We start from the raw sequence: 27673 nt of genomic DNA, 5'->3' as shown, positions 1-27673 counted from the left end.
CGATAGTATTGCCCATTGTAAAAATAGTGAGAATAATAATTTATTTGCGAAAACATTTTGCTTATAGATATGAAATCCATCTCGCAATGAATGAAAAAAGTTCACAATAATTAAATCCAATCGAATGGTGTAATTATTGAAGATTGAAATTCTTTAAATGTAATTTATTTTCGGCATTTAAGAAGTGGTATCGTGGTGCCTATCGAGTGGCAACACTATCGATCCGCCAGAGGGCGGGGTCTGACGAGCTGCTCGGAGCGCGAGGCACTTTCAAGCCGGGAACCGCGACGGCATTATCCGCGTCCCTGAAGCGTGTAGTGTTTACGTTCATCGAGTGGTGTATGCAGTATAATAATTTATATATCCAGTGAAAAGTGAATATCGATTCAACGAGTGACGCTTTGTGAAAATAACTCGGTGTAAATGAAGTGTTGTTAAAATGTGTTATTCAAAGTTGAGTGCAAAATTGATTTTTGCCACGTAGTGACGCGGAACGAGTAAATAATTCCTAATGTGGAGTTCACAGCAAGATGGTTAGAGAGACTCGGCACCTGTGGGTCGGAAATTTGCCCGATAATATTCGTGAGGATCGAATAAGAGAACATTTTAAACGGTAATTATACGGCGAGGTTCGGCTTGAGTTCGATCCCGCTCTTTTGCATTTTACTATATTTTCTTTCAGGTACTAAAGTTACTCTAAGTTTGATTCGTTGACAATATTATGTAAGCAGAATTAACATGTTTTGAAAAAGTTGGAAGAATTTTTGGTTGCTCGAGTGTCGTGTCCAATCGATGGAAACTTCGCTCTAACGTTGCCAAGCTAGCTTTCGACGAAATCCAATACATATACCGACGTTGGACTTTATTTTAGTTTGGGTCTTGCAGAACCTTCACTCATAAACTGTATTCATAATGCTAACATGTTTAATTTCATCGAACATTTCTTCATTTATGTGCCATTAAAAACAACACTGAATAATAAATACGTAGGACAGAGTAACAAAATTACAGGTTTTATTCATTAATAAATAACGTATTCGATATCGAAACTCTGCATTGAATTTGAATATTAATCTATCTATCATCTCATAACGAATCTCACTACTGAATTGGAATTCTCGCCCCAAGTAAGAATATTATATTATTAGTATGTAAGAAGGCAACATTGTAGCGCACAAGTACATGATCTGTACAGCGTTGCAAGTTCTGAGTCTGGTCCGTAGAGCTGAAGCCAAGCTGCTTGCCTCTCGGCGTGGAACTAGCTAGCGTTCTGCCTGACGCCCGCCATACTAAATTTACTGAATTTTTTCATCATCCGCTCTGTTAAATAATTTGAAAGAGTTCGCCTTCTGGCACAAAAAATCTCGAATAAAATGCACAACAATTATTTCAGAAACAAAAGCGCTAAAGTGCTCGAAATTTTCGCTCACCTTTCTATATAGCGTTGCCATCGTATGTGGTTTTGTGTTTGACGTATTCGCAATAAATCGTAGTGTAATATTCTTTATCTACATTGATTGACGTATATTCTGTTTTTTTACTCGCACGGAATCTCGAAATTCGACTGGTTTTGTAAACCCGCTATCGATTGAAACAAATCGATGTTGCCAGTGGAAAATTTAATTAATTTTCGTTACATGCATTTTGAAATTGGGACCTAATGATAACCTACGTTGTCGTAATGTAGTCGAGTAAGTCAAGTAAAATAGTATGGACGTTGCCAAGCGTACGCACAACAATGTCTCGGAAGCCATACAAGGATTCGTCATTTCTACGAAAACAGAACCTTGGCTTTAAACGTGGTAACTTCTACCTACTACTGCTTACTTCGACCACGTTTGAAAGCACTATGTAGGGTAAATACCATTTTCGTAGTTAAACTAGATCCGTGTCAAAGCCAAAGCACAATTTGATTGACATATTTTTTCGATTTACGAAAATATCGTTCGAATTACAAAATGTTGATAACTTCCCTTGCGTTGTTGTGTATTTTCGTGTCATTGTCTCCCTTTGAATTGCGAACTCCCCTCATATTAAACTGCCATCAATATTTCCGAGGGAAGGGCTAAATAAACCCTAGGTCTGCTGGTCGCAAACAACAATAATATTACACGAACAAAATACAACCGACACGTAGGTACTAACCACGTAGGTACTAACCACCAGAATATATAGACTTGGGTATTCAAGAGAAGTTGAGCTCTGAACTTTGGATGAAAATAAGAATACAAGCGATTTCGTTTGAAAGCGTAAATGTTTCGTATTATAATATTTTCTTTCGTATTCTATCTACCTTCACTTAAAAATAATAAAAATCTTTTGAAATTCGAGTACACGAACACGATTTCGTTAGTCATCTTATTTATAATCGTCAGAATTCACAAAAAATGTCTCGCTATTAAATTTGGAACAAAGAACATGAAACGATACTTCTCCAGTTTCCAATGTACCGTTTATCCATCCAGTTTTTCTCCATTCAAATTCGCTCTGTAAAAAAATATTGATTGACTCTGTACTAGGTTTTACAGGCGTTTGGGCTGCAAAACAGTTTAAATTGAAAATATAAAACGCCTGTAGATAGACACGGAAATGTTATTGTTGACTGCTTTTATTGCGATGAAATCAATCATAAAATCATCTTAAATTAAGAACCTAGGTATTTTTGTGCGAATCCAATCGAACATAAATCGAATTCTGAAATAGAAAAATAAAGAAATGAAAATTTTAAAAGAAGCTAACCGTTGAAAAGTACCTACCTACATACATAAATCTTGTTCTAAATTTGAAAGTTTATTTACAAGTACATACGTACCTCCGCACATACTAAATAGGTTATGAAATCCAGCAAATATAATTTATGTATTCCGTCTGTGGTAATTTATTCTCCCTTCGATCTGTTCATTGTCCCTGTTGAAGGTTATTTATTGCTTACTCTGCGAGCGTTGGAACTTGAGACGAATTAACTGCCTCAGCTTCAGATCTATGCCAAGGCAGATCGAAATCGTAATTCACGATTATCATTATCGAACTAAACCCGTCGTCGCACGGGTCTGTAAACTTACCGACCCGCGTGACGACAGGCTCACTCTGTCACTAATTGAAACATCTAATAGTGATAGATTTTGCAATCATTTAAAGGACGTACAAGGAATACCCCACGCACTTTTAATTTGACTACTGACAGTGAAAGCGAGAGACGCGTGGTTGGTTATTTCTCTTATTCGTTACTAGCTGATGTCTACCCGGCGTTGCTCTATTCTTCTCTACTTTCAATTAATATAATATCCATGAATTATATGTATATACATATAAACCTCCCCGAAGAAATTCTCCAAATGATCCTATCGAACTCCGTTGCATAGTTTAGAAGAACTAAGCGCACAAACAGGCAGACGCGGATAGTGACTTTGTTTTATACTATTTATACATCGAAAAACAACACAGCTTTGTTTAGAAATCAAATAAATTTGTCCTCTTCCCTTCCTTTTGTAAAAATCTGATCAGAAAGTGTTGGTAGGGACCGTTATTAGTTTTTAGTATCGGGTAATCTAACTTCCTCGTAGCGGTGAAACTAAACCGCATTCAATCGAATAAAGACCTCGCGCTTATTTGTTTTGATTGTATATTTTGTTTATTTCCTCGGGTTTTAAAAATTGTATTTTGAAGGTAAGCAAGTAAGTACATTCGTAATAAAATAAATTATAAATGGATTATAGATAGCGCCTTTTTAGGGGAAAATCACCCCGTGGGCCTTGCAAAGGTTTTGCAATAATTTTGAATGACGAAAATCGGAAGAAACAACACGAGAAGTCGTAATTTTCACATAAGGTAGGTGACACATTACGCTATACGCATTATGGCTTAGCCTTTTTCCGCATATCGCTCGCCATACACTATCAATGGGAATGTATGGCGAGCAATATGCTGAATTAGGCCACGCCACAAAAAAATATAGCGTGTTCTGTCACAGGCTTAATGTAGACCGGTGTTAGTCCGTGTTTTTTTTAAATATTTAGTACAGGATATTATATACATTTGAAAAATGTTTTGTCTGTCCAAACCAGGAGAAATTCCCGTTTTAGGACAACAAAATTTAAATAAATTGACTTACATATTTTGTACAGCTAAAGATTTTTAAAAAGAGAAGAAAGGGAGAGAAATAATAAAAAAAATTAAAACATAAAGAGTTGATGTTTGAATATTATCAGTCTATTTTGGTGTATTTATCTTGTGTAATTGATTTCCCCGTTATTTTTACACATTTCCATGTTTTTACAGTGTCCACGTAACATTTGTATGACCACGTAACGTTCTTATTATTCAACGGATTCTGTAGATGAATTTGTCAAGCATTTGTCCAAAATAAAAACGTATATTATTTCCTTACCAACATTTACCTGCTAACACAACATGGTGGTATTCACCTCATTCAACATGGCGGGGCATTACGTAATGGCTTCTCGAATATTTGCATAGATAAACTGAAAAGAATGCAATAATTAGTCACAGGCACGCCTGCCAAAGAAACCTTTTATGCATAATAATATCCCCCATTTTTGTGTTTTAAATTCTTCCATAACGTGTTAAGACTTGAATTTATTCTACGGCTTTTAAATGCCTCAGTGTTTTTTTTTTCTCAGGATAATAAAAATAGCCTCGTACTTTTAGGCGCCATTACTTTTTTTTTAAATTTTATACTGATTTGAACGAAAACTGTCATGTCAAAAATGTCGCCAAATTACTTAAGACTTTCGTATTTGACAATGTTGATCAATTTCTCTAAAACGAAGGAAAACTTCGGACAAACAGACGCGCCCGTTACACACTATCGGCTTATGAATTCAATTATTCACGTAATCAATAAAATGTATTTTTTGTAGCGATATCACACGAAACGTTCGTGATTCGTAGTCTTCAAAATACACTTACAAGTAGGTACTTAGTTTAAAAATACAAGAGATTTTTTATTTGTGGTTATTTTTTCACGTTTCAGAATTTTGAATGAATACGTATTCTTTTCCATGTGACTGACCCTCGTGGTCGCATAACAGAATTTTGCACTATTGTTTTGAAGGTAATCGCCGAGTTGCATCGAAATCCGTGTTCTGAAGTTGAAGTACCTATTTCGTAGAACAAATGCCGCTAACGGTAATTCACACAGACCGGTACTCGTATGCTGCTCCACAGTTATGTAACAAGTAATAATAATATTATTTTGCCATCCCAAGTTATCCGGTTTCAACGAGGCGAAATAATGGAGTGTTTTACGCAAACATCGGAATTTTCCCTGGAAATTGGAGCAAAAAATTATTAGTGTTTTTTTTTTCTTGTTCATCTCAAGGGCACTTTTCTGTAGATAGAGACACGTTATTTGTTTTGGAAAAAGCGATGCTATTTTTAAAGAAATTTCGTAAATTGTACAAGTTTTGCATTTGTTAAAATGCCTTTATAAAGTGTTTATTCTGACTGAATTATATCATTGGTAAATGTTTCCCTACGACTTCCGTTTTTAATCGCATTTTTCTGACTGAATTATATCATTGGTAATTTTTTCCCTTCGACTACCGTTTTTAATACGCATTTAAAAAAGAAACATTTGATTCAAATTAATAATAACCATATTATTTATAAATATAATTATTTAAAATTGCCAGCGTAACAAAATATTGTGGCTTAAATAACAAACTAACAGTCACGCCGTTTCCCCGCAGGGGTAGGTAGAGAGGACGGACCGCCAAACAATTCGGTCTTGGCACACACTTCTTGCCTTATTCACATTCATACATACTCTTCTATTATTCTGACATAAGTATGTGATTAACTTGGTCGTGCCATGTCTTCCTCGGGCGTCCCCGATTTCTGCTACCATTAACATTTGGTTTCACTGTTAATTTTAACGTGAAGCGGTACCCGTTCGTGTAATTATAAATGTTGCTTGAAAATGTTGTTTTGAAAAAGATTCGGATATTAATTAATTATCGGCTTTAATTTGTACAAATTATTTATAAAGAAATAAAGAATGAACGAAATGGTCTATAGGTATTTCATAATATCGAAAAAACACAATGTAATTCTTAATCTCTTGACAGGGCTGCATGACGTAAGTTTATTATTTTGTTAATTAGGAGATTGTTATGAATTTGGCAGTAGTACATAAATACTATAATACAGCGTCGTGGATTATAAAGTAGGCTCAAACACTCAGCCACTTGGTCCGCGCGGCCAGAGAGCTCAACAAACACGACACAGGTCCACTCCAGCACAGGGGGCCTGGGGGGCAAGCGAGTAAACACACCATCCGTACACCGCCCGTCAGCCCGTCGTGAGGTGTGTGCATTGACTGCTTCTACATCAACTTTAGAACCAAACTCTGCAGTAAACAACGTAGGATAAGCGATTGTATATTCAACGCATATTTTAAGTAAGTACATTCCTTGATTTTTCCTAATCAGAGAACCTTTTTAATCCATGGTCCCAGCCCAAAATAAATGGCCACTATTGGGTACAGAATGTGGGCTGCCCGCAGCGCCTACCCTTTTCACGGGGTAGCGTTCTACAGTGCATACCTTTCGCTGGGTCCAGCAAAACTGAGTGGACCCGTTTTACACGGCAGCTGATATCTCTGTTTGCGTCACTTTCAGTGAAAATTCATCAAAATTATCGACTTGCAGGGTAGGAACTGACTAGAATAAACTTATTACTTTACTAATTCCGTGAGTGAAAGTGAGTTCGCCTGAATATAAACACGGTTTACACTCACGGAAAATATCTGTGATCTCATGGTGGGAAAACCTACTTTCCATGGACGTGTAAGATCAATATTTTCCTCGCTCTGCAAGTTCTAATCGAATTATCCTTATTCTTCGTTGGCTCTCTTCGTTCTCTCCTTATTCTGGTCGGCCCGTTGAGAAGGTGAAGTCGTTTTTTGTTTTTACAGAAACGTAAAACTACCAAAAACATATTACAAGCAAGTAAAATTCTAACCTTTTCTTTTTTACCTAGTAGTAAAGTTACCCCTCAGGTGCTGATTTGGTATTCAATTTTATAATTTAGGCTTAACTATATAAATGTACGAAGATCGTCCTCAGCTTTATTTTGTATTTGATATTTTTCATAATAATTTGTACAAATTAGCGATACCACGATTGCCTCAAATAATATTGTATAAAATTGGAATCTCGCCTCCGTATTTTTTATGAGCTAATTTTGACGAAAATTAACGACCAGTATATTTTTTTAGGATTGTTTATCCTTTTAAAACAGATATTATTTCGTTAGTTTTTTTTACGCATTGTATAATATAATGTAGTAGCGTATCTATGTATACATTTAAATATTCCAATCGTAAAAATATTTTCGCGTTTGATGTAGCCGTGTCTGCCCTCGAGGCGTGGATGTCTGAGGTGCTGCAATTTCTAGAGGTGGTGTAGAGACTGTGAAGTGGAGATGTTTTAGCATTCGAGTCTTCGTGTGCTTTGTGAAGGAGTGTTAGGTATCGATAGAAGGCGGGGGAGTGGGGGGGTTGAGACGAGACCCGGTATAATAATAACGTGTAGGTACCTAGGATATATAGGCATAGATCGTCCGTAATAAACTAGAGTGAAGCCGAAGCTACAAGCCTGCTACGTGAGCACCTTGTTCGGCAACACCGCCCCCTACCACCCACCTCCCGTTCCTCTCTCCGTCTCTTTTTCCCTCGCCACTCAACTCTCCCGTCTCCTCTGAACCGAAATTTAACCGGTCCACCTCGCCGTACTCTCGGGCCTTTAATTTCACAGAATCATTTTCCCCCGTCATTATGTAGGTACCTAAGTTTTTTCCTTTCTTTCGAGATAAATAGACTTTACCTGAAGTTATTTTCATCTCTCTGTTTCACGGATTTATCCTTAGTAACACGAAAATCGTTGCCTTGTACAATAGAACTTCAAATTTAATAAGCATTTTGCTGGCTTGGTCGACCGAATAGCCAGAGTTTTGTTTCTACAGGTTCATGACTTGATTCAGCATCTTAAATTGAAATTCTGTGTATGTGCTATACATCATAATTAATAATATGTTACTATCAACGACATTAAGACGTGATCCAAATAAATGTACAAAAAAACCACCTCGATATACAGGAGTAGCTCCTCGCCTCTTTCCTCTCGCGAGATGCGATCTTTGGCCGCCAGTCTCCTCTCAGTACTCTTGTTCTGTAGCACAATGCCATTGAAATGTTCAATTGCACAATGGAGTATCTTCTTCGACCATTGAATTATTCTCGGTTGGACTTTGAACATTCATCTATTTCGTTTTGCCTGAGATAGGTAGAATTCTTATTTTATGTCTTCGTAAATTGCTGGATTGATATTTCTTTTGAAGAATGCTAATATTGGCAGAGCCTTAGAATAACACTAGGTAAACATCATTTTTCCTTCATGACGTACATCATACAAATGTTCGTCTCTTCCTCGATCATTAAAATCATGGACAATTAAAACGCATTGCTTAATTTGTAATTATTTAGACTATTATGCTGCGTATACATCCGCGAGCGGAACTGCCGAACTGAACCTCAACTTATGGGAAAGAAACGAAGCAACCGCAAATGGTGGGAAACGCCGCTTGCAGTCGATTCGTTCTTTTCCCGTAATTCGTGGTACGGTTCGCAAATGTATACGTCAAATGTTGTGATATCTTGAACCTACCTTAGAAAAAAGGTATCAGATTTTTTCTTTTGGAATATTATTATAAATTATTTCACTCACGAATACATTGCCCCTCTGGGAAATCTAAAGATGTATTACCAGTAAACAGTATATTTTAATTACTTTTCTTTTGTGATGTGGGGATGTCTCCTTGAATCTTATAACGTTTTTGTCTCCATGCAGTGCTTGTCTTAGCTTTTTATCAATTTTAATTCTAAGAAAACGCATGATTGCAGTGTTATCAAAGTGCGCAACGTGGTTCGTGGTCGCCGACTGCTGCCTGGCTTGCTGTATCACCATCTTGTCGGATAGGAGCTCGCTATCTGCACACTTGCCTTGTGACCTGTTATGTAAATGTATTCAGCGGTGGCACTTGCCCGCCACATTATGCCATCTGCCCCGGGTCTACCTTTGTCGTGACGCCTGTATTTCAATTCTTGGCGGGCCACGACACTATTGCTATTGAGTATTCACTGATGCGGAGTGCGGACACCTCATCTCATCAGGCATGCATTCGCCGGGCTCAGACCTCGTCACGTGTCGGGATTTAACAGTTTCATCGTGTCCAAAAGAGATATACATTATACATTCTAACGATCACACATTCAGAAATTTCTAGATGCAAAGTTTGTAATTTGGGATATGTTTCTTATTGTATCGTCTTCCAATAAGTGGAGTTCTAACAATATAATATTATGCACAGCGTGTAAAGGATGATCCATTGGATATGCTGGATTTAATTTTGTAATTAAATTTGTAATGTGTTTTAACATTAACAAGACATTGTTCTTTTGTAAAAACCTCAAAACCAGCAGATGACAACTGTCAAACATTAGAGTGGCCAAATTATATACAAAAAAAAAATGGAGGGAAATTTAAATCCGGCGTTCCCGGTGAACCACCCTTTACTGTGGTTCAACTCTAATTACTAGTGTATCTGTACATTACATTTATAATTTATTTGTTCTTGTAGAACTACATTAACTGTAAACCTGAGCACCATTAAATTGTAACTTAGTGGACTTAAAGCAATCACGAGCTATTCCATTTGACTTACGTGAAGAGAACATAAGTATGTAACACATATTTAGCGACTCACTGAGGCCTTTATACAGACCACAAGTTGAACCGTTTGAAATTCGATGAGTTGTTGTTTGCGGTTGTTTCCAGCCTATCTCGCCAAGCTCTATGGAGCGAACGAAGCTCGAAGATTCGCCACGCAGCTGTTTCTCGTAACTTCCATCCAGAACAGAGAAGAGGACGTGCCATTTGGTGTCGGTTTTGACGCCGCCCTATCTCTTTGTGTACCGCCTGGCAACACCAGGCGGCGAATTATTTATTAATAGTTTATCCTCTGAACCTATCCGTCCAGACTGTAACCAAATCATCTCAAACAATCCACACAGTAACATCATGCACTTGCTTACATAATATTATTAACTAGGCTCGTCGTACGTCCAGATTGTCCGAACTTTGATTTTTGATGTACCTTATTTAATACATTTTTTTTTCTTAATCTTATCCCAATTTCAAGCATTTTATTCCCTGTGGGAGTATCGTTATTCAGATTATACGTAATATATTTATGTTTTAGCGTATAGTACTATTTTATCTAGAGACTTCAGAATAAATTAATGCAAATCTTGCAAGCGGGAATTAACCCACTTCCCGACATCCCATCGAGCTAAAATTCATCAGATAGGCTCGTCGTCGATGAAAGTGCATTCTCTGAAATCGAATGAAATTACAGCAGTTAATACACAAAATAATTGTTGGACCTACCCGATCGGTATTTGGCGAGGCTGGTAGAATTTTCGAGTCCAGTTCCAGGATAAGAAGATTCAATACTCATTCAAACCATTTTAAGGTATAAAAGACATTTTAAAATATATGTATTCTACTAAAAATAACTGTTTTTTTTACGAGATTATTATTTTTATCATCAATATTGACATATATGTTTCTCTTGTTAATTATTTAACAATACGTATATATCAATCCCTTAACTTAAAACAAAATATGAGTCATTCCACTCACTGAATTAAATAAGGAATGCCTTCTTCTTATTTACAGCGTCACATTATATACTGTAATATTTCTGTAGCTCATGTCGATTCAATGTCTTCAATAAAAGATCTTCACTTCTCGAAAGAAGTGCCCACTTTTGTAGGTAATAAACCACTCCAAGACGCGTCCAATAAATCCAGGTCAAAAGCCAGTTCACTACATAACTTCTGCGACTAAAGTCACTTGAGCATCGGTTTATATTATTTCCAACCTGGAGCGACCTCTGGTATATAAACTAAGATACGCCGAACATGAAATGTATCGACATTTCATTGTAAAGACGCATAGGTGACTTTGTATTGTTTGCTGTGTATTCTATCGCCTGATCCCAAGGTTAGATAATAATAATAATAATTGGATAATTTGTAGAGCGCCGTTTTTGTGAAAAATCACCTCAAGGGCGCTACAATGACTCCTAAATAACGTGAAATACCAACGGTCGCTTCAAGGTTCTGTTTTAAGTTTGACATCTGAACAATTCGCTGGCAATGCTTACGCGTAATGTAAAGTATTTTAATTTTGAACTCCTTGCTATATTTACTAAAATATTTCGTACTTATACATTTTCATCTGACTTTTAGTTAAATGGCGATTTGATCTGACGTTTGTCGAAATTTCAAAATATTGTCTAACGTAGTTCCGGAAATAATCGTGATGTAAACAAAGTCTATACAAATATCCAATCGCGTTAATAATATTTATCCCATCACACTTTTATAATATACAGAGTAAATAATATCCTAGGTCTGTTTCTATTTTACGTCTGAAGTACACGTAAGTACTAGCAACATGCATACATGATATTATGGAATCTTTGTTTGATTTTGGAAGGACCTTATTTTTATTGAAATAAATTTACCTCGCAATGACAACACCACCACACAGGCTTTAGAACAATTCGGTCCATAATTATTTATCTGTATGTCTTGCCTGTGCCCAGATCGTGGGAGGACTGGTCTACGTGGGCCGTGTGGATGTGGATAGGTTCCGAGAGGCGTTTCCGTACAGCACGCGTCGGTATACGCAAATTATTGTTATTGTAAATTTTCCTCGGCATATAAAACATGAGTATTATGTGTGATTCACACAGCTGAATTTGCGATCATTTCATCCGTAGGTATCTTTCTATAATTTGATCTTCGAAGATTTTTTTTATTCATATGATCATTCACCGTGAATGGTGTCCATATATAATTTAATTGCTGCTTGTACGTGGTGTTTGAATAATCGGAAGTTGTCTTGTTGAATTTTGGTTCAACCGTTCCATTTGCAGACTGGTCCGCTCCTTGAAGTCATTATTCATCGCTTCCTACTCCCTTTCTTCTTTCTCTTCTTCCACCCGAAAACCACCTAGTAAACTCTTATTAATCTAATTCCGCTGTAAAGCGGGTTGCAGACCAAGAGCTAAGCTAAGTTAGTTTAGCTTAGCTCGCGTAGCTGAGGTGATTCTCCATACTTGTGTGCTTACCGCAAACTATGTAAGCTAAGCTATGTGAACTACCCGAAATATGCGAAGCTAAGTTAGTTGTGTATGCCGGCCGATGCTAACTGAGCTAAGCTGGCTCGCCCGCCTCACCCCTCGCGCTCCCCTTTGGCTCCTTTCGTTAGTGTTGTCCATCCGCTAAATCAACACTACAAGATGATAGTGATACCTTTCATAATTTTAATTATCAATAACTTCGCTTTTTATTTTTTAATATTAAGTTACAAAATACACATCTCTCATAAATAAACGTAACATATTGTTTTACTGACCTCAAACAAATGGCCAACCTTTCTTCAGGAGTTATAGCTTTTCGATAGTTAATATCTTGTTTTATAATATCCCCGATAATCAATGATAACAACTCATAAAACTGTGCTCTAGAAACACGATAATACATCTGAAAGTGTTCATCATCCAATTCGTAAAATAAAGTTCCAAACTCTCCACTTGTTGGCCGACATTCGATGTGTTGACTTATATAAAGTCTGGAATTGTGTCTCTTCTTTAGGTAAGAATACGTCAATATTAACATTCTTTTCCTATGTTCAATATAATCATCATCAGAACTTTCTCCGTCGATCATTTTAACTTCCCGTAGTGACACGTCCGTCGGGCTGAACTACTTGCACAACACTGACTTAGCTTTCGCTTAGTTGTTGATGTGCACGCGAACAAATTTCTAGTTAACTATAGCTGGCTTAGCTTAGCTGACTTAGCTTAGCTCCACCATAGCTTAGCTTTTGGTCTGCAACCGGCTTAAGCGTCCGACGCAAACCTTATAATAAAACATTTTTTCCTGCATTTTACACCCAACTGTGTATTCTTGATATTAAAAAGCTTAAACTTGATAAAAACAATGTGTTCAGTGTTCATCACCCCACTCATTGGCCTTCGATGTTTTTTTTTGTTGTTGTCCATCTATAAACTGTATATCTTTATAACGTTATTTAACAATACGAGTTTCCGAGAGCTGAGCAATCAAATTGAAGTCATTCAATAAACTAATTTCCAAGAAATTTTCTTAAAAATATATCCATCACGTTGCCATATCTCCTTGTTCCCACCATTTCACTTAATCTCCTGTTAGTTTTCAACAATAAGATATACAAAATAAAATATCGTCTAAAAATCTGTTAATCGGTGCAAATAATGACGACCATTATATTCAGTGAGTTGCAGAAAATAAAATTCACATGGACATCAGTTAGCGCTGGCAATATTTTACATAAGTCAGCTACGCTCTAAGTTGTTATTGATCTATTTTATCTCAGTGTCAGCCATCGCAAAGGTTCCCAAAAACTCCTACTGCGCATTACGCTGTCGATAATAATCGGATAAAGGTTTTACTGGCCGTAATACCAAAAGGCTATGCGTGGGTGCCGGTTATATGCCTTCTCGACCTACCGATGTTACAACTGCCTGCTTTGTGTGTACAGTATACGGTATAGGGACTACGGGAGCAGGCACCAGATACCCAATACATATACATATTGTGTGTTATACGAATACTTTCTATAGCGAAGGTTCACGTTTCAATTGAAATTGGGATCCGGGCAGAAGGCAAAGCCGGCTTATAATACCGATGAAAAAGAAGAAACGAGTGTATAAAACAATATCGGTCCAATTCTATAAGCATCCATTCGACGTTCAAAGATTAATTTAGATTTGGTATAAAATATATTTTATTTTGAATGTAAATTATTATACTGGGCCGAAATATAACGTTTCAGTATTTGATGTGATTGATAGAAATGTCGTAATGAGACGATATGTACGTGTGGTAAAACCACGAATATTCGAAAGGAAAACGCTATGAACAAGGTTATGAAAGGGACGCTAGATGGTTTAAACGTGTTGAGAAAATGGACGGAGTTCTGCGTAAATAAAATAATATGACAATGCAGACATGATACGGAGTGAATCGGTTGGGTCAGTATAAAAAACTATGTAGGAATGTGAATAAAGCAAGTAATGCTTACCGAAGTAAGTTCTGACATTTCATTATCTGCCCTGTGGAAAATTGTGTAATGATGTTGATAAGTTGTGGAATGATTTGCTGGTCCCTGTTTCCTCCCACTCTTAACCCAGGTCCACTACATCCTTTCCTCAAAAAACCCTCCACACGGCATCTAGACCCTGAGAAAAATTATTACCCTCGGGTTCTGCCTTGTGGAGTTAATTTAAAAAAATAGTTCAGTTAGTAAATTTAAAAGGTGGTATCCAGTTTTCTCCCGTCTTTGTGGTTTGTATTGATTTATCTGTACTTAAAAAAATCCCACATTTCCCAAGTATTCTGAATTCCCCTTCTGTGTTTTTTTATCTCAATTCAAATCGATCAATCTTATCTTATCGCGCGGCTCAGAGTCTAATCAATATTGTAACTTTTTGCTGCTTGAATGGCGACTGGTTTGACGATAGTGGAATACTTGTGTGTGTTGGTGCACCACGTAATCCTTCCAATCTCCAATCTCCCCGAAACTTTCCAGTAAACCCTGCTACAGCTAGGTGCTAGTGCCGAGGAGACTCCCCATCTGCGAGCGTCCCCTCCCGCCCACGCAAAAAGAGAACCGATTCCAATATGAGAAGTAAAAAGTAAAGATAAGCCTTAGTATATAGCAGAAATCTGTTCTCTAAAACAGCAAAAACTCTAGAATGGAGCGCTTTGACGCCATCCAATTCGCATAGCTTTTTCATCGACGTAACTCTAAACCTTGCACGTCATTTCCATTTTGTGTTATGGAGTTGAACAAAGTTCACTCGAATGCAAAAATATGACCAAGTATATAGCAGAAATCTGTTCTCTAAAACAGCAAAAACTCTAGAATGGAGCGCTTTGACGCCATCCAATTCGCATAGCTTTTTCATCGACGTAACTCTAAACCTTGCACGTCATTTCCATTTTGTGTTATGGAGTTGAACAAAGTTCACTCGAATGCAAAAATATGACCAACTGTTTATTTTAAATAAAAAAATATTTTTACTTTGATTAAAAATGTGGTGAATAAAAAGTTATTTATTTAATTTAAATTAAAAGAAGTTATTTTGCAGTTATTGAAGAAGTAATTATTTATTGTTTATCTCATATTTTTCAAAAAGAGTTTATACACTCTGGCAAAGCCGACAAAAGCTAGAGTCTGAAATACAATCCATGTCATCCCGGTGAGAGTTCACCATTAGAACCAAAACATGTGACTAGATATAAATAGCTAGGCTAGATGTATATCTTTCCCACTTTATCATCACAACTATCCTCAAAAAGAGGTTGCCATAGTCCGCCTGGCTTTGGGAAGTTCGGTCAAAAGTATTCAACGAAAGCGACATAAAATAATATCGAAGTATGTAGGTATACCGTATTTATTTATACGCCTAAAAAGGCTTTTACATGAAATCATAAGTTTATAAATGCACATGAGAACATTTGTACTATATAGGAATTAATAATAATGTAAGTAGGAAAAAAATAAGTATATTAATTAACATTCAAATGTGATGCTAAAATGATACAAATGAGATTATAAAAAAATAAGAATTCATTCAAAAATAATAAAATAAAAATACAACAGAAATACTAATGTAATAGTAAGATTCATTGTATAAGTTCAATAATTTCAACTTTTTATTTCAGTAATCCTGCGAGTTAATACCTGCATTCCCAATTTCTACCCATTTATAATTAAGTTCATAAAAACCGACATAGTTTTTAAGTTCCTAAAAATGAAATGTTATTTTTGAATATAATATTTATACATGTGTAATGCCGAAACAATTAATTATATGAAATTCCGTCGATAGAAATAAATCGCTAAGCTCCGAAAAATATTAAAAACACCTTTTGTTCTGTTATTAATATGTTATAGGTATGAAAAAATTCATAGTGTATCTTTAAATACAACTATATTTTTGCTCTATTTCAAACGAGTCTTGTTTTATTGAATATTATCACCATTTTCGCTTAATTATTATCGTTTTTTTATATTAGCGCTCTCCCTCTAACATTCGTATTTAAATATCTCCTTTTCAAACCATCTTTGAACGCTTACTACGCAGCCTTAAGGGAAAATATTCTTTAATGTTAAGCCTCTAACAAACCACGCGAATAGGCTTGGCCTATTTCAGCATATCGCTTAATAAATTCCCATTGGTAGTGTATGGCAAGCGATATGCTGAAATTATTATTTCTCCTTTCGAACCGTTTCGTACAGCTTCTGTTATAATAATAACGTTGTTTCAGGAACAGATTCACCTTCTAATACACAATCATCATTTACCAACATTGGTTGGTGAGATTATTCTAATATATCTTCGTGTCTGTACCACATGAAACACGAATTAAGTCTGAAATTTAAGATGTTAGCCTTGCCTTGATGTTTGCCGTCTAAAAGTTACATGAACGACGCTCTGAAGCGATTGTAACGTATAGATCTGATTTGCTTTTTCCAAGTTTGTTTGAATATTTATTGTTCGACATTGAAGTATTACATATACCTAGATCCGTTCTGCTTATAGGTACCAAGGCTGTAAGTCTGTAAAGCTAGGATGAGGCATCAGGTCTATTGTGGGATATAGCTCCACGGGAGATAATAAAGTGAACAGAGGCCGTGAACTATTACATATTACATATTACACTATTACCGTGTGCATAGTGCTTGCTGATTGCTCATTTTACTTGCAACTCCTTATAAAAAGTTTTTAGTCGTTCGTGTCTTGAAATCATTAACTGGTAAAAAGCTATGTTGTGACGTAATCATATATTATATTTTGTTTGACTTGCTAGCTAAATTCATTGATACATTGATTGTGAAATTTATAAATTGCAACAGCATATATTCGTAATCTATTTAATGGTTCATGGGGTGATGTGTGTTCAGGATACGCCTACCCACCAGTTGCGTGGCGTGCCAGAACGGGAGAGGCCTTTTTGGTCAGACCCTTTGACCACTCCAACTGGTCTCAAACCCATCGCCTTGCGCCGCAGTGGGGGATATATTTATACGTCAGTCACTCCTGGACACACTGATTCCTTCCCACCTCATACCCTTTTCCTTTCCAGAACTTCCTCTCCTTCTTTTCCTTAAAAAATACCCTCTAAACAGCATCCCTAAAGATGATATAGGCCCTGAGGAAAATAATTTCCCTCAGGGTCTAAGTCATCTTTGTGGATGATCCTGTGTGGGGTTAATGTAAAAAAACGGTTATTTTACATAGTCAGGATTAAATAAATCACAGTCGTCATAACTGTCAATACGAATTGATCTTTAGGGCAAGTCAGGTAAGAACTAGCGCTATAATAATGTGAGGCTAGGGTAAGGTTTATACGTTATAGCAAATTAGTTAACTTGCGTGTAATGTATTTACTCCTTTTACACGAATTGTATTAGCTAGTTTGAAAAAGTTGAACTCTCTGCAAATATGCTTTTTGTTTTTAAAAAATCCTTCATTTTCAAAAGTATAATCGTGTGAAATTTCAACCGATTTAATTATACTGCTGTCTCCCACACCGTGATACTGGTTAAACATAATATATAGATCAGCAGGTACACGCAGGTCGCAGGGTTGTCACTTTCTCCTTGGGGGCGTGCTGCTCGCGTCCGCCCGCACCCTGGGCAGCCCCCGCCGCGCGCCCATGGATCGATCCGCCCTCCCCCGCTCTCCGCCCGCGGTCCGGGCACCAGTCCTCCGCCCTCCACCCAGAGCGCCCTCCGCAGCAAGCTATAAGACCTACGTCCCTTCTATATTTGGAACGGGCTATGCGATGGTACTTGCTACTTCTGTTGTGGCAGTATAGCAGACAGTACGGTGTACGTGCATCGAGAAACTCCCAACTCGATGCTGCTATTTGAGATCTTCGTGGCTTTCGGCATTATTAGTAGAATGTAGCCAATAAACATATTTAGGACTAGACTGAGTAGAATGTAGCCAATAAACATATTTAGGACTAGACTGAGTAGAATGTAGCCAATAAACATATTTAGGACACAATTTACGCGTTTTAAACGCTATAAATGTGTTCACGTGAAAATTACAAAAAAATAGTAAGTTTTGTTGAGCAGAAATTATTTTGGAAAAAAACTAATAACTCTCGTTCATGTCATATCTAACAAAAAAATCATTTTCATTATCATTAAAATAAGAGTAATTAGAAAATCTAAAATAGCTTTAAATTTATACAGGCCAAATAATAAGATTTTCGATTTATTTTTTGTTGAACAAGAAAGATAAATGATAAAGCTAAAAATCTTCAAACGAAGTGCATTCTACGACTATTGTATGTACTGCTGTAAAGCAGCGCGCTTGAAATGGATCAATGAAGTTCGTTTAAAAATTGCCAATTATTTTATTATGATTGTCCGATAGTTTAATGTTCATGGCTTTCCTCGTATGTTTCTTCTATAATGTGTTTTTATATTTGTCTGTGATAAAAACTCAAGCCGTCTTACCCATAATAGGGGATAAGTACGGGTTAGTATAAAACGTTACTCAAAATAAAAGAAAAACTTTTAAAAAATATATATCAGAAAGATTAAAAACTATTCATATTGATTACAAAAAAAATGATTGACACCACTGATATGTGTCTTGTACTAGAGAGTCGCTGTAGAATTTGTTGAGAAAATATAGTGAAAAAAATTGTTCTCTCTAAAACTCTAATATTTCAAATCGTATTTCAAACAAGAATTTATACTAAAATTGGTGAATAATAATATATCTTTCTCTAAAATATTTACATCTCTTAGTTTTTCCTTAAATATGTTTTCTTCTTTTTTTATCTTTCTTATTTCTTATGTTTTATTACACATATTATTATAGTTTGTTTTACAACATGCTATTTTTCTACATCTTAATATTGTTAGTAAATTTGTATGTTTTATTTTGTATTTATTTAATTACATTTCGTTTTACAAAATGCTATTTCTGTACATCTTAAGGCGATGCACTACGTAGTAATGCAAAATCATGTGTTTTTGGTTTGAAAATTTGGTCACCTAGAAATGTTTCAGATGCTTTAATTAAATACTGCGAGTAGAATACATATTGGCCTTTAAAATAATCGAGTATTTTTTAGATAAGTCTTTTTATAAGCCCAGAAAAAAATAATGTATAAGGCCTATGAAAACTGCTTTAAAGTTCAAAATCTCCTACTTACGAACCCATTTTCGGTTATGATTTTATTTTATAATGTTGCAAATTAAGTTATTTATAAAATGATCGGATAAAAAAATATTTATGCCTGAACATCCACAAAATAAAATAAAAGGCACTTTTTGGCCATGTTTTTTTCTTGCATAAATCAAAACAGGCGGATGGTATTAAACGGGAATTTAAACCTTATCGCCATCTACGTAAGGGGTGTTATATGACAGCGGCTCGTTTTAAAATATTACATGACGTGGTGCATCGCCTTAACATTGTAATTTATAGAATTATGACTACCATAATACTGGCATGAGCCCCTAGTACGGTGATTGTAACGAACACAAAAAAATGTAATCAATTAAATTTTATGAATAAAGAAACAAAAAAATACACAGGAATAGGTACTTATTATGATAGCAGTAAGACGGTAATGGTTTAACACTTGCCAGATACGCAGTATTTTTACGACCAACGCGTCCGTCCTGCCTTCAGTATTATTATAATGTTTATATTGTTATATGGATTTAACGATCTCGTGCAGTTTGCATAGTGCAATCTTTACCTGGTGAAGCTGCAATCTGCAATTCTTCACTATTCGTGCTGTTTACTCGGCACGTCATGAATCATGACGAGCTGCAGTAAATAATATTTCTATCACCTGACTTAGAATAAACCTACACTATTGACATGCCGATAACCGGTCGCCGGAAAACTATCAATATTACGACAATCAGGAAAAAAACTATACAAATCTGTAAGTATGTATGTAATATTATTATTAGTTATGCCACGATTCCTTTCAGACGATTACGGATTCGATTATTCAATCAACAACATTACGATTATGTGAATTTTGTAGAATAAAACGTCGATTTGTTTTATTAATAAAAACATCAGTGAAATTATGTACTGATATTATGAAAATATTTTCAAATCCCTGGAGGGATAACAGAGAATTCCATGTAGGTATTAGGTTTCTGTTGCAATTTTTTAATTCCGCAACAATATTTTTCGGCTTGAAGTAGATACTGTGCGTGTACAGGACAGAAACACTCGTAGGAAAAAAAATCACGTTTGTAACATCATTTTAATATTATTTTTTAGAATACGTTGAGATCGGCGATTGTGATAAAACCGTGTTTTACAATGCATCCTTACCGCTATCTTGTCTCTATAGTTATCGATAGATATATCACTAATTAGTAACGCCTTAAAACTGATAAACAACCATTTATATATGACAAGAGAGAGAGGGGTAAACGGTTGTTTATTAGTTGATTAAAATTTAAAACACATTTATTAGTAAGGCCCTTTGTTTCGAATTTTTTATTCTGCCTTCGTCATAAATCGAGTACAAAGTGCTTACATGATAAATTACAAAATATTCCCACTCCCTCCTTTTGAATGTATGACTTGATTATAGAAGAAAATAGCTGATGTTTATGCACTTTGTTTTTCCGACGAATACGCTGCGGTATTTAGTGGTGAGTTGAGTTGTGAGCGAGTGCCGGTGTGTTGTGTTGATGTTCGGCGCTCGTGTACGAGATGTTTTTAGTTCATGGAATGAACTATAGACCCATAGAAAAGTGACCAGTCCAGCCAGGCGTGCGGATATAATGCTACGTGCTGTGTCCTCGGTACTGCACTGTACTGCCCAATTATCGACGTCAGTTCGCTCCCTTAGCACCAGTACTCCTGTTCATTAGAGACCGTGGCTCTTTATTCAATCCAATTTAAAGGAAAATGAAACGCGAGGCGTCCGTGTGCGGACAAGTGTCGCGTTGTTCCAATCACAAATCGGTAGAGTCGGCTCGCTGTCTCAGGTGTGTGGGCACAGGTGCCAGTGTGATGAAGTCATGAAATAATGATGAAATCTAGGGGCAATTTAACAGTGTGATAAAGATGACGTTGAAATCTTTTACAGCTAGAAAATAAATATTAAAGATAGATAGCGATAGATATCATTTCGATGAAAAAAAGAAAAACGGATTCATCGAGTTCTTGACAGTGCGATGAAATGTTAAATTTGTGTAATTTTGATTGTGGCTCCAGACAAACAAAAAGTAAAATAATGTAAGGTTGCATCAATTTTAATTTTTTACTCTCAAACGTGATAAATTTACTACACTATGTATTACCCTTCTCATAAGAATGATCTTTTTTATGTGTAATACCGCACTGAAGTTCCAACCCCCTCGAGGCAATGAGACTATGGCATCCCCAATTGAGGTATGTTGTGAGGCTGAAGGCAGCGGGGAGGGGAAGAGGAAGGTGGGGAATTTACCTGCCTGTTCAGATATGGTTACCAAAGACGGCTAAAGCTTATTTAAGCAACGTTTCAATTCTGAATGGTGGTCTTTTAAAGAAGAATAACTTTGTGGATAATGGTTTAAATACTCTTGCAACACACATATTCACATGCAATGATAATACTTCGTTTCGCGAATCTCGTTCTATTCGCGATTCTAATTTAGGTAGAACTAAATGAACGTTTTAATTAAAAGTAAACACTTTTTATTACGTAATAGGTACACAGTGAAACAGTACATTTTTCTCACCCACGCATTATTTTATTCCCTACGAATGTATGTGAACTGTGTTAGGCGGTATTTACCTTTTTCTGTCGTCAAAGACCAGAGTCCAAAGTTCAAATGACTACTTAGCAGGTGTTCAAGTAATCACGCTGTTTTGTCGAATATCTCATCACATTGCTGTATATTATAAGGCGGTAAAAACATAAATTCGTCAAATAGCTGGCCAGGTGAACCATGAACTATTTAACTGAACTACTAAGACGTTGTCGGAACTATAAGTATAACTATGCATATTAATTAAATTATTTTGTCGTTTGTGTAATGTTCATCAGCAGGCTTTCCAAACATGCGCGTATTTCAGATCGTCTTCACTTACTCGAGTGTCACTTTAAATTCAAGGTGTTTATACGCAATGCAATATTCATTTTCCAATTATTTTTGCCGCGTTCATAAAACTTGCTGTAGTCGAAAAAGTATGGAATGTATCGGGAGCATCTCCTATCCTTATCCTATATTCCTCCTCCTAAGTTCGCCGGTTAAATCTCGGCGTGCGCAAGTAAATTTTATTTGATGAATTTATGTTATTACATTTTTGTTATTTGTCTTTGAGGTGTTATGCCGTGTTGCGCTAACTCCTTATTTAGCCAACGTCTGCACACATCTGCCCTGATGATGGACACTGTAACGTTGGCTAAAGAAGGAGTTAGCACAACACAGCATAATACCCCAAAAAACAAATAACAAAAATACTTTTGGCCGTGAAAATCTCAAATCATATTTTATGTTAATACAATTTATTAATTAAACATAACATTCGGTATACTTTCGGCACGTTCCGGAATGGATGATACTCTCAGTATTCTGAATTGAAACGTGTTTGGTGATCAGATCTGAAAAAGGTACTCCCTCACCTTCCTCTTCTCCATCTCCTTCCCCTCCCCACTACCGTGAACCTTACAACATACCCCAATTGGGGATGCCATACGGTTGGGTTCATTTGGGACTTGTGCGGTATTCACATAAAAAAATCAGAAACTTTTTAGCTTAACTTGACTGATTAACTTCGTATGCAAAGATCTTTGTTTTTCTAACAAACCAATTATACATATAATTGGTTTGTTTCTTACAAATAAATAAGTCATTATATTAAACATTCATTAGTATATCATAATATCATTTTGCTGAAACTGATAACGCAGGAGGTAAATAAATACGTAAATAATGTTTATTTTTCATTCCTACCCGTGTAAAGTTGTTCATCGCGAATAATGAAAATTATATAACCAGTTTGTTTCTTTGTGAGATTTCTCCTCGCCATGTAATTCGATAATGTCAATCCAGTCAGTGGGATTTGATTAAAAATGTTGGTAAGTCGAACTACCTACTTCGGGTCAGGTGTCTCGTGCATTTTGCTTTGCAGTGTGCGGTGGAAACTCGGAATAGCAATGCAATCATAGTCAGTTTCAAAACCAATTGATGCAAGTGCTTCAGAACATTGCTAACAATAGATGTTGTATGAACGCGGAACTTTTACTTCGATTGTTCATCCCCAATAATTGGATTATTTCAAGCTGAGGCGGCTGTAATGAGAATGTTGCGTCAGATCGCAAGACATGTGGCCACAGGTATCTGCGTTCTTATAAATGGAAAAATTGTTGATGCTTTGTTTATCGACGGTATCTCGAATCCCCGTGTGATAATAGCGTAGATTATATAACTTATATTCCATACATATTTTAGTAATCTGTATTAAAAAGAAACTGAAAACTATAGAAACACTTTTTTTAAATATTTAGCTTAAGGCGATGCCATCGTAGTAATGCAAAATCATGTGTTTTTGGTTTGAAAATTTGGTCCCCTAGAAATGTTTCAGATGCTTTAATTAAATACTGCGAGTAGAATACATCTTGGCCTTTGAAATAATCGAGTATTTTTTCGATAAGTCTTTTTATAAGCCCAGAAAAAATAATGTAAAGGCCTATGAAAACTCCTTTAAAGTTAAAAATCTCCTACTTACGAACCCATTTTCGGTTATGATTTTATTGAATAATGTGGCAAATTAAGTTATTTATAAAATGATCGAAAAAAAATAAATATTTACGCCTGAACATCCACAAAATAAAATAAAAGGCACTTTTTGTTCATGTTTTTTTCTTGCATAAATCAAAACAGGCGGATGGTGTTAAGCGGGAATTTAAACCATATCGCCATCTACGTAAGGGTTGTTATTGATAGCGGCTCAATTTAAAATATTACACGACGTAGTACATCGCCTTAACTAAACTCGTGCACAACACATTACTTATATTTTATTGCTTTATGTTTAAAATGTTTATTTTCATGTGGGTATCGGCCGTCAAAAATTAGACAGGAATAACAAACCCATTTATTACAAAATATACACATCTTGGCGAGCAAAAATAAACGCTTAAGTACATAAATGTGATTTAATGATTTTTCTTATTGAATATTTTTATTTAAAAACTCACTTCAGTCAAAAACGAGTTAAACCCCTAGAACCATAGAGATAGATACAATATTAAAAATAATTATGTGCATTTAGCGGTAAGACTAAAAGACAACTCAGAATCCGCGTCGATAGTTAGTAAGTATGTATGTAGAGTTTTGTCATCGCATTTAAATTTCAATAAACCATCGACATTCAAATTGATCAGGGAAAGGGAAACAAACCAAGTTCACATAGCGCGGGAGGCGGCGTGACCATCTTGCTTTCTGTGATTTGTCAAGAAATGAATCTGACAGTATACAGGCAACTCGCATTTTAATATTACTATTCAGTCCTCGAAAATAAAATCTGCTTATGAATTACTAGTCCTTTTTACAATGGCGCACACATTGCGTAAAAAAACTTAACACCGAGTAAACGATAGTTCAGGCTAGTTCCAAAATTGTGCTGTGCAGTAAAAGTTTGCTTTATGTTATCGAACTTTACTTTTCTACACAGGGCATGGTTATTTCGATGTGCATTCTCGGCTGTCAATATACGACTGACGTCGTAGTTTATTCAATGTTGGTGCCAAAAATATGGTCACGTGGTTTGCCTCCAGCTCGTCGAAATTATAAATATTTATTGTTAGAGCAAAACTAACAATTTGGATGCTTATGAATAAATGTGATGTATTAATTCTGCCTTTCGTAGTCGGTTTAGTAGGTTCACCTTTAAACTCGTTAAAATATTATGTTTACATACATTTATTAGGATTCACATATAGAATATTTTCTCACAATTTAACCAAAGTTTCAGCTCTTCCACCTCAACAATATTTATTTTCTCTAGATAGAATGTACACGATCCGCTATTTGTTTTGTTTGTAAATTACCCTAATAGGGACACGGCTTACGGTCGCAATTAATTTGCACATTTATTTCTACACCAACGGGCACTCGCTAACAATCGCTGGAGTCGCACTATCTCTCAAAAGCAGCAACTGTAGTATCTTATTGCATGTAGAGATTGAAATGTGCTTATTTAAAAGTAATAAGAACAGCGTATACACACTTATTCTTCTTTCGTATGGTGGGGGGTCAGAGGAGAACATCTAGCTTAATGAGCCAGTCTAGGGCCTCTGGGGTCGCCTAGTGGATCTCATTAATCCCGCCGGGGAATGAATGCAGCGGGCATTCTTTGACCAAATGTTTGGTGGTCTTCACCGCACCGCTTTCACACGGCGCCGACTCTTGAAGGCCCCACATGCAGATCATATGGTTACAACCCCAGTGGGAGGACCTTATCCTATAGGTGGCGTACCACAGTTTACGAGGAAGTGAAAATCCAGGCGGTCTCTCAGTGGGGTGGTGCACGAGATGGTACACGTCGGCCGATTGCCACTTAGGTTTCGATCTATCTTCTGGAGTGAGAGGTATTCGGAAGAGCCCCTCTCCTTCCATCGAGAAGGGTTTTCGGGACTACATCATTGTGCAAAGGTATTGCGTTTTTTTGTATCGCCTTGTATTCCCTCAGTGTTGCAATCTCTCGTCTGATATTTGGCGGGTTATAATTTGCAGGGAGTACAGGGAGCCAAAGGAGTGGTGTAGATTTGATATTCCCGCTGATGGTTCGCATTGTGGCATTAAGTCGACCATGGAAGTGACGGCGCTTCTAGCCCATACTCGATCACAGCTGTTGAGAAAACCAGGGCAATGGATGCGTTTCTTAGGGTTGCAACCCCAGCTAGTTCCAGCGAGCTTATTGACTAATTTGAGCCTTATCCTGTTTTTTTTTTGCTCGCTGGTTGCATGTGTTGGCGGTAGTCAGGCTCCTGTCCAAAGTAACTCCCAGAGTACTCCCAAAAATAATAATTTAACGTAGGGCAGTTAAATTATTATTTTTTAAATTTAGAAATACGTTTAGCATTATTTATTATTTCAAATTCCGTATACACGAAGGTTTTAATTATACGTATTATATTATTTATTGTATTCAGCGTAATGTTAAATTCAGTTTAATATTATCGTAAGTAATTACCGATTATTTTGTGTTCTCTTTTATGGAAAAAAGGGGTTCGCAGAAAAAACGAAATATTAAACTTAATTTCTATTCCGTTATTTTGTGGGCGTAATATCGCTTGATAAATACTTCCAAAAGTAGAAAAAATCGGACGGTAGTCAATTACAAGGTGACATTATAAAATACATGAAAACATCTCTCAAATTATTTTGCTGTCGTATCATCAAAAAAATATAAACACTGAGGAATGTTAATTCATTTATAAATTCACACTAAAGCATGGACAGATTTTTTGTATTTCGGTATTATGCACCTATATTAGATAATTATCATGTTCAATTTCTCCTGGTGAGTAATGGAATGTTTGTCTCTTGCATTCATGTTTTCACCTTGGTTAGAATTATATCCAAATAATATTCCTCTCTGACGCTACGTAGCCCTTTGAATCAATATCCTTCCGAAGTACCGGCTGAGTAGTGAGTAGCCTTCCAGCCTACCGGGCACCTGCACAGCTGTATCGAGTGTGTTGAGCGCCAACCTACGGCCCGGCGAGTTGATATAGTTGCGAGGGCTCGCAACTCGCAAGGAGTGACTCACCCGTCCTTGTGAACCATATTGATCTACGCCGGTTCCCGCTTTTTCATTATCACCACTGATTAGCTCCACCAGCGGCCGGCGGTTTTTGCCACAGCCGGATACCGTAAACACGGAACAATTGCTTTTTTAAATTCAAGTTCGACTCTCGGTCTGATCGCCACTTCTTGTCGCCAACTTCGTCTGGTAACTGCCATTTCTTAGTTTTTTTAGATTCGACTAATAAGCGTGGCGGTTTGTAGTTTGTACTGCGTCAATAATAACAACTAACAGCACTTCAAGACTGGAAGTCGATTAGAACCGAATCGTGAACTAGTGATGGGCAAAATCGAGACAACCATTACGAAATAAACGATTAAAGTGAATTTGATTACTAATTTTATTTCGAAACATTTCTAAATATTCCAAATTCAAACGTGTTTCGTTATTGACCCCCTCGCAAGATTCCAAGTGGAGTATTCGAAGAATGTTTGAATGATTCGAAAACAATCGACCGTAGTCCTCGCTATCGTCAATCGCCGATAAAGTCGCATTATCGCGATGCTTTTAGTAAACTTAACACCTTGATTGTGTACTTGGTCCACAAATTATCTATTGTTAACTTGGTGCTTATCTGTCGATAAATTTTTTACTCAATATTCTTGCCTTATGTGAATTTGCTTCGCATCACAGATAACAATGCCCATTTATATTTTATTATTTT

General features: G+C 36.3%; 1 protein-coding gene across 3 annotated transcripts in view; it reads left to right on the top strand.

The window, feature by feature from the left end:
• Nucleotides 1-282: 282 nt before the first annotated feature.
• Nucleotides 283-27673, top strand: part of spen (spen family transcriptional repressor split ends) — a 185716-nt gene continuing 158325 nt past the window's right edge. For all 3 annotated transcript variants that reach the window (XM_089641797.1, XM_089641752.1, XM_089641690.1), the window contains exon 1: nt 283-613. In XM_089641797.1, coding sequence (XP_089497923.1) covers nt 531-613 — 83 coding nt within the window. In that variant the 5' untranslated portion in view covers nt 283-530. The remainder of the gene's footprint in view (nt 614-27673) is intronic.

This window comes from Hesperophylax consimilis, chromosome 1 (assembly GCF_061612785.1).
Source record: "Hesperophylax consimilis isolate HC1 chromosome 1, BYU_Hcon_1.0, whole genome shotgun sequence".
NCBI classification, from domain to species: domain Eukaryota; kingdom Metazoa; phylum Arthropoda; class Insecta; order Trichoptera; family Limnephilidae; genus Hesperophylax; species Hesperophylax consimilis.
Note: the sequence above shows the minus strand (reverse complement) of the source record. Positions and strands in the feature narration are given on the sequence as shown.